The 13,575-nt window shown below is 38.7% G+C and overlaps 1 protein-coding gene across 3 annotated transcripts in view; it reads right to left on the bottom strand.

Annotated features, from left to right (window-relative positions):
* Positions 1–13,031, bottom strand: part of cep89 (centrosomal protein 89) — a 58,592-nt gene extending 45,561 nt beyond the window's left edge. For all 3 annotated transcript variants that reach the window (XR_005074783.1, XM_037096319.1, XM_037096320.1), the window contains exons 1-11: positions 12,756–13,031; positions 11,978–12,084; positions 11,258–11,404; positions 10,326–10,512; positions 9,426–9,477; positions 7,087–7,203; positions 5,330–5,578; positions 4,401–4,543; positions 3,107–3,157; positions 2,550–2,633; positions 648–751 (exon numbers count right to left, since the gene is read on the bottom strand). Coding sequence is in view for 2 of the 3 variants with exons in the window: in XM_037096319.1 (XP_036952214.1) it covers positions 648–751; positions 2,550–2,633; positions 3,107–3,157; positions 4,401–4,543; positions 5,330–5,578; positions 7,087–7,203; positions 9,426–9,477; positions 10,326–10,512; positions 11,258–11,404; positions 11,978–12,084; positions 12,756–12,800 (1,286 nt within the window). In the remaining variant the exon portion in view is untranslated. The remainder of the gene's footprint in view (positions 1–647; positions 752–2,549; positions 2,634–3,106; positions 3,158–4,400; positions 4,544–5,329; positions 5,579–7,086; positions 7,204–9,425; positions 9,478–10,325; positions 10,513–11,257; positions 11,405–11,977; positions 12,085–12,755) is intronic.
* Between the last annotated feature and the right edge of the window lie 544 nt (positions 13,032–13,575).

Genomic DNA, 13,575 nt, shown 5'->3' with positions numbered 1-13,575 from the left:
ATAAAATGCACTTGTATGTTACCATAGGTGCTCATAAATAGCCCAGATGGGCTCCGCTGGTGCTTAACAGGCTTTTTTTCCCCAACAATATCTTTATTTATTTCCAGACAAAATGACACATAAATATATAACCACTAGGGCTCTAATCTCTTGCTTCAGACCATGCAGAACCCATGATCATCAAACACAACCAAGACATGACAACAGCTTGACTACACAAAAAATAAATAAATAATAAAATAAAATAAATAAATACAAATAATACATAGGAAAATTAAAGTAAATAAGAAGGGAGGGAATAAGTACAAAACCAGCTGCACATTACACATACTCACAAGTGAGCATTATGCTGCATACATTAGATAGTGGTCATTCAACACCAGACTGTAATTATTTCCCAAAGGAACTGCAGAGGGCCACTTATGGGTCCTCCCCAGGTGGTTCCACCAAATGAGACAAGTCTTTGTTTGCAAGAAAATTTCTAAAAGGGCCCCAGATGTTATCAAAAATTGGTTGCCCCTGATTGCATACATAATCTTTTCTAAGGGCAGAGTCCTTGTTAGCTCTGAAAGCCATTTACCTATCTGATTTATTTATTGTGTGATGAGATCATGTCGTAAAGACATTGTGTGCTGATTTCTTCTTACCAGTCCTTCTGGCTGACCCCTCCCATCTTTGCAATTTCATCATGGAGTCTCTCATTTTCTTTGACCACCTGCTCCACATGAACACGCAACTTCTTCATCTCCTCCTGTTAAAGCAGACATAAGGGTTAAGCCAGCTATCATTGGGGTTACATTTTAAATGGAGCAGATAACCATTGTTACCTCTGCTGCATAGCTTCAGAGGATCAGATCAAAAGAGAACTACTACTGACCAATCAATCGCTAGAAAAACTGAGCTGTCAATCCGGGAGGAGCCTGACATGGATGTGTTACTCCAGGCAGACAGAGCATCTTATAAATGGGGATAGTTTGTGGCACAGAAGATGTTATGATGATTAAAGCTGCATATTAATTGTGCAATTTACATGAGCTGACTTTGTGATAATTGAAAACAAATTGAATAATCTCTGTTTCCTTTTGCTAAAACAATAATCCACAGTGTTAATTACCGACTGTGATTAAAAATGCAACATGTTAGTGAACTAAAACTCATCAGACATCAGCTCTTCTCCTCTCTTCTATCATCTTTGGCAGCGGAAACAGCCTTGCGTTACTTTTGACTTCATAACATTCATCACACATTTATAATAGTTTGTTCACAATCACCAAGACGTATCCTATTCTAGTTGTGTGATTATAATGTATGATTTCAATCATCTGCTTCTGTCACTATAACAAATGTTCTTATAGATATCATGGTTTGATTTGACTCATTCACATCAAGCGCTCCACTATTTGTCCTGATGATGTTCTTGTAATAAACAGCTCTGCCTCTTTTACATGAACTCCTTTGTGGCTGGATTGCAAACCCGTTATTAACTACCAGTTATCCAGTATCACCAATGCCAGGCTCAGTGAAGTCATGTACCACAAAGAGAGCCAGACTACTGTAGTCTGATCCTGCACTGTGATACAGGCTCCTTTTGGTGCCGTTGGGAGTGTTCCCTTCTTCCATCAATTTAGAGCTAGATTGCTGCCATACACATAAACCTGCTGAAAAAAAAAAAACTCTGATGGGTAATTTATTTGCACAGCATGTGACATTCTTTTCCTTTAGACTGTCACTGAATGCATACAAGAGTTTGTGCGTGCAGTAGGGAAAAATCTAAGCTTCAGTCTCAATTCAATATCTATGATAAAAATACCATAAGCTATGAACAAGAGCGTTATTCCAAAGGTGAAAGCATACCAAACACAGTGTGAGCTATTATCTACCATAAAATGTAAGTTATTTGCAACATTCTTAGACAGCAAAATAGTTAACATTAGTGGAAAATATAAATGCTTTGCACTTTGTTATTGCCATCTGTACACTGATAATCGCTCACTGAGACTGCATTTAAAAAAACATCAAAAACAACTGTCAGAAACACACTGGCACCACCAAGTGTATTAATACCATGCAATGCATACAGTATGTCTAAAGCAGTACAGCAGCCGATTGCTGCTTATGTCTCTGATAAAACAGCCAATGTACTTTCTACTGAATGATGAGATAAGAGATAATGGAGCAGATAATAACAAGAAGCTCACACACACGGGGGCAGCTGTGGCTCAGAAGGTAGAGCAAGTTGTATGTATTCCACGTACATGCATTTCCAAGTGTTCTTAGGCAAGATACTGAAACCTAAATTGCTGATGGCTGTTCCATTGGTGTGTGAGTGTGTATGAATGGCTGAGCCTAGAAATATCATGGGGCCCTAGCATGGGTTAGGAAGCGCTGTATCGCTGAAGATTGGCAGGCTGGAAACTTGCGTGGCAGGCTCTGCCGTCAGTGCATTAATGGGTGAATGTGACAAGTCTTGTAAAGTGCTTTGAGTCGTCGGTGCATAAATGCAGGTCCAGTTACCGTTCACACATGGAAAGCTCTCACACGCACTTTACCTCAGTGGTTTGCAGAAGTGCATCTTTCTCATTCATTCTGTCTTCATAGGCCAGCAGCAGAGGAGATAAATACTTCATGTCGAGCTACAAAAAAGGAAAAGGAGAAATGAGTCAAATTAGCTACAACATCATCACTAGAATACTGCTGCACTGCAGATGTATGGATCTTTTTGATACAGGTAACCACATTTTATTCCATTTCTCACAGTGGCTGTTAAAGTAGTAAATGGGCTTTATTCTCTTTATCTATTCTTCTATTTGAGAGATAAAGCAAACTCTCTTCCGTTTGAATTTTTTATTGAGCATGGATCTGAGCTTCAACAACATAGCAGTTTTGTGTCAGCAGACTGCGCACATATTTTTTCATATGTTAAATCCTTTTTCATGGAGGTAGAGATAGAAGTGGAAAAGACCAGCCACACGAATCTGGCTATGAAATTAGACAGCCATGTTAAATGGATTAATTAGCTTATTAACTTAACCAACCAGCCACAAGGTTAGATCACTGTCCTGCCAAACTGAAGTAATGCACAGCTACACAGTGTATAGATACTGACCAGCCAGGGGGGAGGGGATCCTGTCTTTGGTAAGCCACTAATTTGGGAGGTCTGGATGAGACACAATAAGAAAGGGAAAGAAAATAAAGTTAGTGTTTTGGTCACCGAAGAAGAAGATGTTTGACATTTTGCTGCTTCTTGCGCAGGGTGGCTTGAGGACTTCCATAAGGAAGCAACAGAACAATAGCCGGGAATCAAATGTAAATGTCATTCAGTATACCACATTTAGTTAGCTGATGCTTTTGGCAAAAGTGGCATCTAGTAAGTGCACTCAAGAAGGAAAGAATCCCAAAATTACAAGAATCAAGCTAGAACATCAAATGAACTGCTTCAACTGCTACTTTTAGAAACAATCTTATTTTGTTTGTTTGTTGTCTTATGGACCAAGGTGCACTGGAGCCAGGACAGCAAACAGTCATGGTTTGCTTGCTAATGTTTATATGATCTATGAAATCAGACACAATTCAATTCTCGCTCTACTAATTAAAACTAGTCCCCAATCTTTTCCATCATTTCTTTCTTTTTACTAGCCATTCTTGAGCTGTCAGTAATGAGGGTAAACAGCAACACAGGAAGCAAAGTGAAAGTGACGATCTGTGGGTGTGAAGACACAGCAGGAGACAGCCATGATTAATACCACAGGCCAGCTATAGTCTACAGTGCAGAACACACAACCACAAATGGACACACAGCAAAAGACAGGAACAAGAAACTCCTTTGGTGCAACAAACGAGATGGAGCGACAGACAAAGAAGACCTTGCTTCGCTCACCAGGGTTCTGCATCAAAGGCAGATTTCTATCTTAAAGCCTTGGTTATGAAGAAATGTTTCGTTTCAGTGCAACAGCTGTGAGAATAAATTGATGAAATGGCAAAACATTCCTTACAAAAGCTGATTAAATTAGACTCTGGGGAGAGGTGATTAAAGTGATTACAGTTCAGAATAAAATGGACTGAAATATGTCCCATTGGTGAACAGAGCAGAGAAAGGAAGTACTAGAACAAAAACAAAAACTTTCATTTAATTCAGGCAATTTGAGCTGCAGTAAGTCTGGTTGATTAAAAAAAAAGGTTCCTGGTAAAATTTCCTTACAGTCGAGGCTCTTAAACTGATTCATGGGAGGTCTTCAACTGATTCACAGGTCTCATTTCAATTTATATGAGATTCACAAATATGTTTCCACAAACAATGCTTGTAATATGCTGGACCAAAACATTTCAGAGAGTTAAACACAAGGACTTCATCAATTTACAACATGAGACACTGAAAAAGCAGAGGCGTTATTTTGTCTTACCTCCTGTTTGGACAATGGTCGGAAGCAGGTTTGGTATCGACTCAGCTCCACGTTCAGACGGTGAACTGTCAATTTGAGGGCATCATTTTCATCCACCAGCTCCTGGGCATGTTGCCTCAGATTATGTAGCTCTGCCTGGCTGCCTGTAGGCACACATCAGGTTAAAACTATTTTTCAGACATTAAATGATTCTCTTACTCAGAATAACATGACAGTTAAGCAGAAATACAAATACAAATACATCACAAAAAAGAATTCAGCAGTTTAGAAGAGTTAAAATATTCAGTACAATAGCAAGAACTGTTTTCATGGTCAGTTTTCAGGAAATAACAGAGAGGACTGGTGAATATAAACTAAAGAATACTATCATATATGGCAAGATGGCCTAATGAAGTCTTTTCAGCGGGGGTTTGACTCTCCCAGTGGTCCGCTGACTGACCCTGAACCTAAGATGAAAACAGAAATTCATCCTTGGAGAATAAAAAAAGAATATATAATCAAAAGATTCACTAACAGAGAATGCAGTAGAGCATGTTTCTGCTGCTTCTTTCTGCCCATCAGGAGGTCAGAGTGCCAAACCACCAAGTCAATGTGTTATAGCAATTTAAACTGCTCAATTTATCCTTTTTTTCCTTTTCATGTGTCTTTACATTGCTACCCACACTCTTCTTCTCATCATGGCGAGAAGATGTTCTGGAGTGCCAGAATCAAAGTCGTGTCTTCAAATGTCACCTTCTCCAGCTCCCTCCTTTTACCCCTACACATGCATCTGTTTGTTGTGACACACTGTTTCATTCCTCTCTGTCTTAATCATTTCCTACATCCCTATTCCTGCCACCCAATTTTTCATTATATCTATTAGCTTTCTTCCTCTACTTATTCTCTTCTTTTTGTCCCACTGTAAATCTCTAGAGGCTCCATCACTCTACCTGCAGATGACCTCAGGTTCGGAGAGGCTCGGCTGTGACTGATCTCCTGTTCCAGCCGTTGCAGTCTCTCCTCCAGTAGCTTTTGTTCATCTACCATCCTTACGTTCTTTTCTGGCAGGGCCCATGGTTCCTCCCTCTGCATCTCTCTGTATGCCTTGCTGGGTTCTGAAGACAGCTGGGTGGGCTGTTTTGGGTTTTTGGTGTTGCTGGATTGACTGTGGTGGTCAGTGGTTAGGGTGGGTGGAGTGGCTGAAAAAGAGAAGGCTAATACTTAACACTTTTACTAATGGCAGTAAATGTAGACATTCTAAAAAGAATATAAATATTAATAAAAATGATTCTTCCACATTCCACTCTTTAAATTTTGTTTGTTCAGTTGTTTCTGTGATGTAACATGAAAGAACTCAAACTCAGTGTTGTTTTGCAAACTTGGTGTTGTAAAATGAAAGCTAAATGAGCCTTTGTATCTTAAACTTTGAATTGTAACGCATTCCTGAAAATGTGGTGTTGATACACGATTCTGATGAGTATAAGCAAGCATCTCTCATGGACATTATATTTACAAACAAATATGTTTGTAAAGCAAAACTAGATTTCTTGAACAGTTTGACAGTCAATCCCTTGGAACATATAGAATGACTCAAACTAACAGCTGAATTTGAATACATGGTTAGTAACACCAAAACAACAAAAGGAAACATGCAATAGTGTGATATGGTGTTGGATGCTTTTTGTCAACATAAGACATAAAATAGACATAAATGTGGAACTGCAAACAGGAATACAACCATCTTAAGAACAGAGTGAAAGCAGGAAGACAGAAATCCCTAAAGGATGAGAGATCAACACTTGGATCGATCTACTGTTCAAAGAATTAGCACGTTGCAATGGGATTCCCTAATAACACTATAATTCATCCAGGGACAGCACTTGTTGTGTTGTGTGCCAGATCCATGTCCTTGCTGGCTCACACTGGGCGTCTCATCACTTGTAACTTCAAACAGAGATGACTTTTATTTTTGGTGATCAATGCCTGGCCTTCCATAGTTCTGTCAAGTGTAAAACCAAAAGTGAAAGCTGATTTATTGATATTTTAACCCTAACACTAAATCTAACCAAGTAGTCTTATTGCATTAAACTAACCAACCAGTTTCATTGTCTAAACCTAAGCAAACTGCAACTGCAACTGCAACTACTGCTAATATTAAAAAGCCATAAAACAGAATTGTAATTTCACACTGGACACAAACTCTGGTCGCTAAAACAAATCACCTTCCATGTGCATAGATGTGGATAAATACACAAATTACAGGAAAACATTGAACACTCAGCTAACTGAACCATGTGCTTCTATGGCCCTCAAAACCTGCAGTGGGTAGAAGTGTAACTAGTCAAAAGTGGTATAAGCTAAGTAGAAACTAATCATACAGTATGTAATGGCTGATTGTTTAGTATGTATTACATATTCACTTTGTTTGAACTAAAGGAGGTCTTGATTTTCATGTTCCCGCTGTACTTGTGGATATGATTTATAAAGTTTAACAGTACGAAGAGTTGGTGGACTAGTGAGAGCTAAGCCTGTAACTGTCTGTGTAATGTGAATTATAGCATGAAGAGCAAAAGGGCAAAATGGACAGGCTCTTTTACGTTCAATAAAAAAAGAGGGAAACTATACAGATTAAGTTATTAATTATTAAGTCTTGAACCAAAGAAGTAATCTGAGTCACAGACTCACAGAAAACTACTTTATGACTTACATCTGCAAGGCACAACGTCTTTCTGACTTCCAGGGCTCTTCCTGAGAGGGGCTTTCTTCTTCTTGGAAGACTCACGGCTGGCTTCAGGAGACTGAACATCGGTTTCCTCAGTGAAATCTGAGCAATGATAAACATCATGCCATCATTCAATTAGTACAAAGAAGATGTACTGGGTCCTGTGTGCTTTTTATATATAACCCAGTTTTACCATAACAAACATATTGTTCTGGGTGTTTTTCAGCCACGCCACACATCCTAAACACAGACCACCCCAGCCAACCCAGTATGGCCAAAACAGCCCACAGAGCTCTCTCTCCAGAGCCCAGCAAGATGAACCGAGGGGTGCAGAGAGAGGCACTGGGGTGCTGCCAGAGAGGAAAACAAGGATGGTGTGTTACGGCCTGCGTCTACCATTTAGTGATTAAGGTAGGAACATTTTAGGGACACCTAATTTTAATTTAGCACTGCCAAAAGCCTGAGGCCAGCTCTGGTAATAACAACTATAATGAGGCTTTCCATTCAGCTCGAATTATGTAAGGCTACATTACGGCTGCTGTGAAAAACAGGTTGAAAAAGAGCTGCATATTCTTCCCTCTCTAGAGGCTGAGCAGCCATATGTGGTGCAGCTGAGTCTCTGAACACTCTCCCTTCCACTTTGTATGGGAGAAAAATCTTAAAAATCAATCAATGCGCATGTCTCTCTTTATATTAACCTAACCCTAACTCCTAAAGAGAAATCTATACATCTCTATCAGATAGGTTTAATGGAGGTGTATTTCAAAATTGTATAGTGATTGTATAGTAGAGCTCTGTCAATATGTTCTTCTGCATTTCCAATTACAATCTATGTTAAAAGTGCAGCCCCAATAAAACAACACCACAGACAGAATCACATTTGTTTGTCTACATGTTGTTGGACAGATTTTTAAAGCCATTTGCTACTTTTGTTAGAGTTTATTCTCTCAGGTTACATGTAATAATTCTAATTCTAATTATAGCTACTCTGTATACAACTAAGTACTGCTGAATGATCTATTTACCAACACCCAATTCATTATTATTTATTTCTAAGTTAATGTCACATCAGTGGTAACAACCAAAAGGAGTATTAGTTTACATGCTTTCAAAGTAAAGCCTTTAGAGGAACTCTGTACTTTTGAATTTTCTGAGTTAGGTTTGGGGGTAATTATTTTACCCCACCAAATAATCAAAAGATACTGTTTAAGATACTGTTTAAGAAAGCATAGGACAAATGGACCAACATTCATCTTTGTTGTATAGCCCCAAGCAGACATGACGTGTGAAAACAGCCATCGGTGTTTCATACATGAGTAACTAGTTTGCATAATCTTCACAGAAAATTCGATTTTGGTTAAACGGCAGATAACATCAGAGTCTTTTAGTTCCTTGAAACATAGTTCCTAGTGACATAAAACAAATATAAAGAAAAATATTGATGAGTATACAAATGACGATGTGGTCTCAAATGTTACACACATATTTTATACTATACTTGCTGTGTTAAAGCTTAATTCCTACATCTCTGCATCAACACAGAATATAACGATGACAACATGAAGAGAGCTCACAGTCTGACCAGTACATAACCCATAATTCAATTTCAAAATGTACAAAAATCTAGCTCGGAGTCATTTCTTATCTCTAGTTGGAAATCCACAGTATGTAAGTAGTGACAGCTGAAGTTGTTAAATAAACAGCAATCTAAGGTAAATTTACTATGGGTTGCTAAATTACACTCTGCTCAGTATTACACTCGCCCACTTTTTTAAAGGCTCCAGTTCTGGAAATGAATTTCCCATTCATTCACTTCATTGACGTTTCATAAAATCCTTATATAAAGAGTTTTAAGTTTGGAACCAAGCCAAACATGTAATTTGGAGCAAAAAACATAATGGAAAATGGAAAAAAAAGCAAAAGTACAAGACTATGTACATAATTATCTTAAGAGTAAAGAAACTACTCATCCCATAACCCATTTCCACAGTAACAACGAGCTCCACCAATCAGACGTCGCTGTAACCCTATCGCTAACCCACTATAGGACTGTGGGTAGTGTAGTACTTTTCCATGACACCACAAATAAAACATGTTTTTCTTAAAACAAGGTTGATATCATATGGACTTGTGGCTTCTACAGGATCATATATCATCGTTTCACAATCTCATAACTCGTGGTAAATCTACTTTGGATGGTTATGACATTTGGCCAAGAATCAAAATCCTCTACTCAGAATATGAATGGCATTTTCACTTCCGGAACCTCACTGTTGAGCTCTATACCAGAGTCCACCCATCTCCCATTAGCGTGACACCAGTACCTGGAGAAGGCACTCTTCTGGCAGACATCTGATTTGGCTGGGATACACTGGTCTGGAAGAAAGACAGGCAAAGCAAACAGACAGGCAGTCAGACAAATAATGAGTAAGTCTTTTCAAATAGACTTCCAAATGCCTGCTACCTGCAAATCTATCTCAGAGATTACTGTGTTTATAGCTGTCAAAACAAGGGACTATAAGATCTTGTAAATGTATTTATTGCTGTGAATCCTCTGAGACAAATTAAAGCAACCTGAATAAATCATAATGGTGAATTCAGTGTAAAAAAGAGTTACAGTTGAAATAGAAAGAAGCAAGAAGAATTAAATACCTGAAGAATGTTAACTGCTCTGAAAAAAAGTATAGTACATTGTAGTACAGGTACTGTACTTGAATAACACTGACCTAAAACCTCACTCTGTATGATAAAGGAGGTGGCTGATGGATGTTGCCATCTGCTTAAAGTACGGTATATTCTGATGATTCTTGAGGATTACATCCTTCTGTTAAAATCTAGCTAAGGTTACTATACAGTGTGCTCATCTTAGATAATGGTACAAGGAATAGACACAGGTTAGCACAGGACAAGTACACAATAGAACAATATCCCAAGAGTCTGTGAGTGCAGACTCTCACTCCCAGTCAGTGACTATACAGAGACAAACCATATACATTACCTTCATTCCCTGTGCAACTGTGCCTCCCACTGAATCAGACTGGTATCACAATACCCATTGATAAAAAAAAAAGCCACAATGCAAATTCAGCACTAGTTTAACTGGTGCATTAAAAAAAACTCTCTGATATCAGTAGTGTATGGTGGAAAGAATGTTTTTCATTTCCTTTCAATAACATCATTGGAATCAAAACCACTGAGAGTGAGATGTCCCCCCTTAGTCGTACCTTTAGTGGCAGGGCATAGACAGGTTCTATGGTTGAACAGTCCTCCTGTCTGTCCAGAGTGTGGTAAATGTGTTCTTCCCTGTCCTCTTCATTCTCCGACTCCTCTTCCCTGTCTTCCAACTCCTTGTCTGAGTGTTCAGGGGAGGACAGGTGTGGCCGGCTAGCTAAATCTTCTGACCATCTGTCTCTGAGGAAGATAAGAAAGTATCATGTCACCTGTTTGTATTACTTGTTTTCTTAGAGCTAAATAGTGACATAAGTCTTGACTTCAGTAATTGTCCTTTTTCACAGCTGAACTGTCATATTAGGAAAAATTGTACTAACATTAATACTGGTTCTGTTCTATTTAATTGCACCAGCAATCCATGATAGTGTGAGTAAATCCCAACATTCAAAATAGAAGCACTCTAAAACTAAACAGCTGAATGGAATTCCACAATCATTCATTTTTTAATTTCCACATGTGCTTTTCTACTGTAAGAGAGTGTCTTTTGTGAAAATTGTAAAAAGAGAGAAATACAGCATCAGTAGTCTCACTACAGGAATACACGGTCTCTTGAGATACACATTCTAAGTTTGAGCATTCTGTGTCAGGGCACACAATCATGATAAAAGATAGTTAAAACCAGAAAAATAGTAAATATATTAAAAGAAATCTTACATATCTTATTTTCAGAGGCACATCTTAGATGTTACAGACACCTCTTTTGATTGTGTAAATCCTGGTGGAGATCCTAGAATTTCTACTTTGGGAAAGCTAAAAAAAAAGACTTTCAATTCCTGAAAGTATTCTTGGCCTCTTTTGGCCCATCATGTCACACTTGATAATCAAAGTCCCAGGACAGGTTTAAACTTGGAGTCATCTCTTGTAGTTAGAATAATTTGTTAGAAACCTTGTGATAACAGTGGTGTATTTGCCAGAGGGAGTTTACCTGGTGTAAAGCGCTGCGCTGATGTTTGGTTCAGATATGAAGGACTCTGATTGGCCACTCTCAGAGAAAGACCTCGTCCGTACAGGTGGGATGGCCCAAGTCTGTCCAGTGAGCGAAGAAGACAAGATGGCTGCTGCCAAGGCCGATCTGTAGATGGAAAGACATAATTCAAATACTGATACACATACTGTATACTTTGTATAATATAAGCGCAAGAAATTCATGCTGCCTATCAAATTAAAGTCTAAAAAAGTATAGATTATGTATTATGTTGAATTTGATGTGAGAATGGAGCATCTTGCAGAATGTCCTTAAATGAGTTTGATAGCAATGTTTTGAACTAAAAGATTAAAACAAATAACCCTGCAAACCAGATACTGTATTTTTAGCGAACAAAAACAGAAACTCTGCATCATCAGTGAAGTTTGTGTCAATGGAAGAAAAACGTATAATGAGGAATAATGATGACAGTGAAAGCCATAAGTAAATTAAACTTTTCTACCAGTTTTCAGTGATATTGTCTGAGGACAGCAGGATGGCCAGTCCTCTACAAGTGTTGATTAGAATTTAACCAGATGTAAACATTAAGGTCAATGCCAAATAAAACCAACAAACAGATATAGGCTGGCAGAAAATAAATCTGTGATTTAATGGGAAAAAGTCTAACACAACAACATGAAAGTGTGCAGGAGGCTGGAGGGGATGAAGGGTGTTAGGTACCTGGGTCTCTCGGGTGAGGGGTTTGGGCTGCGTGGGGGCGGGGTACGGGGTACAGCAGGCTTGGGAGCAAGGGAGGCAGCGGGCATCAAACCATGAGCTATATGTTTCTACACACACACACACACACACACACACAGGAAGGTTAGGGAAAAGGTTACCGTCACATAAAACACATTAACACATAATGTTGGTACTATAACGATGGTTGAGGTCGGTATTAAAAACAGTAAGAACATAAAATAAGGGTGAGTTAAGACAAAAGATTATGTGGAAGGCGAATGTTAAAAAAAGGATCACTACACAATCACAGCATGACACACTGATTAACAAGATATCTACCAAACACTGTCACAGCAGTTTCTACTGGAAACACCACTGTGCTGTTGCTATATCACTGTATACATATACATCCATCAGTTATACTTAAAAAGCCGTTCAAAAATATCAGAAAGGAAGTGGACAATTAATCTGCCCGTCAACTCGGTTAAAGGTTAATCTGTTATCGTTTCCGTCACCAACATGAATACCATAACAAAGCAAGAGGCATTACTAAACGATGAGTAAACGTTAGCTAGCTTAAATGTTTCTTTAGCTTTTGCTAACGTTAACTAACCAAAGTTATCTAGAACAGTAACCCGCTAGCTAAATACTTTAGATTCAAAGACAACCGCTGCATAGATTAATGTTAGCAAAATGGAAACAAAAGCATAAGTCACATTACGTTCATCTAGCTAGAATAGAATAAGCTTTGTTATTCATTATAAGACGTGAAACTTACAAAGTCCTTGTCCCTCTCCCTCCTGAAGCTGAATTTTGACATCATGGAAAATAGGTTTTTGCTTCACAGGTTGAAGTTATTGTTTTCAAGTTTAGGCAAACAGCTCGTTTACCACGCATCCTTTCAAGTCAGATAGCATTACAAGAGTCTACTTTGCATTAGCATAATGTTTCCGATTACATGCCCTCTTTTCACCTAAAACGATAAAGCAAATAAGCAAACTGTGATCAACAGGCTGGCTGCGCACAGATCCCCCGTATCTAGACGCCTCGCCACAAGACGGGACCTCGCTACAAAAGGCGCGCTGATTGGCTTAAAGTGGGACGAGAGGCCAATCAGAGGCCGAGTTAATTAACCTAGCAACGACGTTCTTACCGGCCAAAGGCCAGCCAGCAGGGGGCGATGTCGTTCCATCTAACACTCACAGGGGCCTTTCTTTTCCTTCCTTCTTTCTTTATTTCTTTCTTTCTGGTAAAGGATACACACATTCTACATGGCTGCCCACTGAAGACTATCTTCCATCCAGTCTACGTTTCCCGTAACATGTTAATCAATTTTAGAACAGTTTTACTCTCAGCATACACATTACAATAACTATGTTGGCTTTTAAACTGCCCTTTCTTAACTTATTTCACCTTATTGGATCCATCTACTATTATCCATCTAGTTTCCCACCAGCTTTTGCAGGCTGATTGTGATAATATACTTTGAGGGGAAAACAAACACCACATATTTTCATTCCTCTTCTTGGGTATAAATCAGCTGAAAATATCAGTGTTTGATCAAGTGCTGCCCTCCGTCCTTAGGAATGATGGAAGTC

Source organism: Acanthopagrus latus, chromosome 4, assembly GCF_904848185.1.
Source record: "Acanthopagrus latus isolate v.2019 chromosome 4, fAcaLat1.1, whole genome shotgun sequence".
NCBI lineage: Eukaryota > Metazoa > Chordata > Actinopteri > Spariformes > Sparidae > Acanthopagrus > Acanthopagrus latus.
This window is presented reverse-complemented; position numbering and strand designations above follow the sequence as displayed.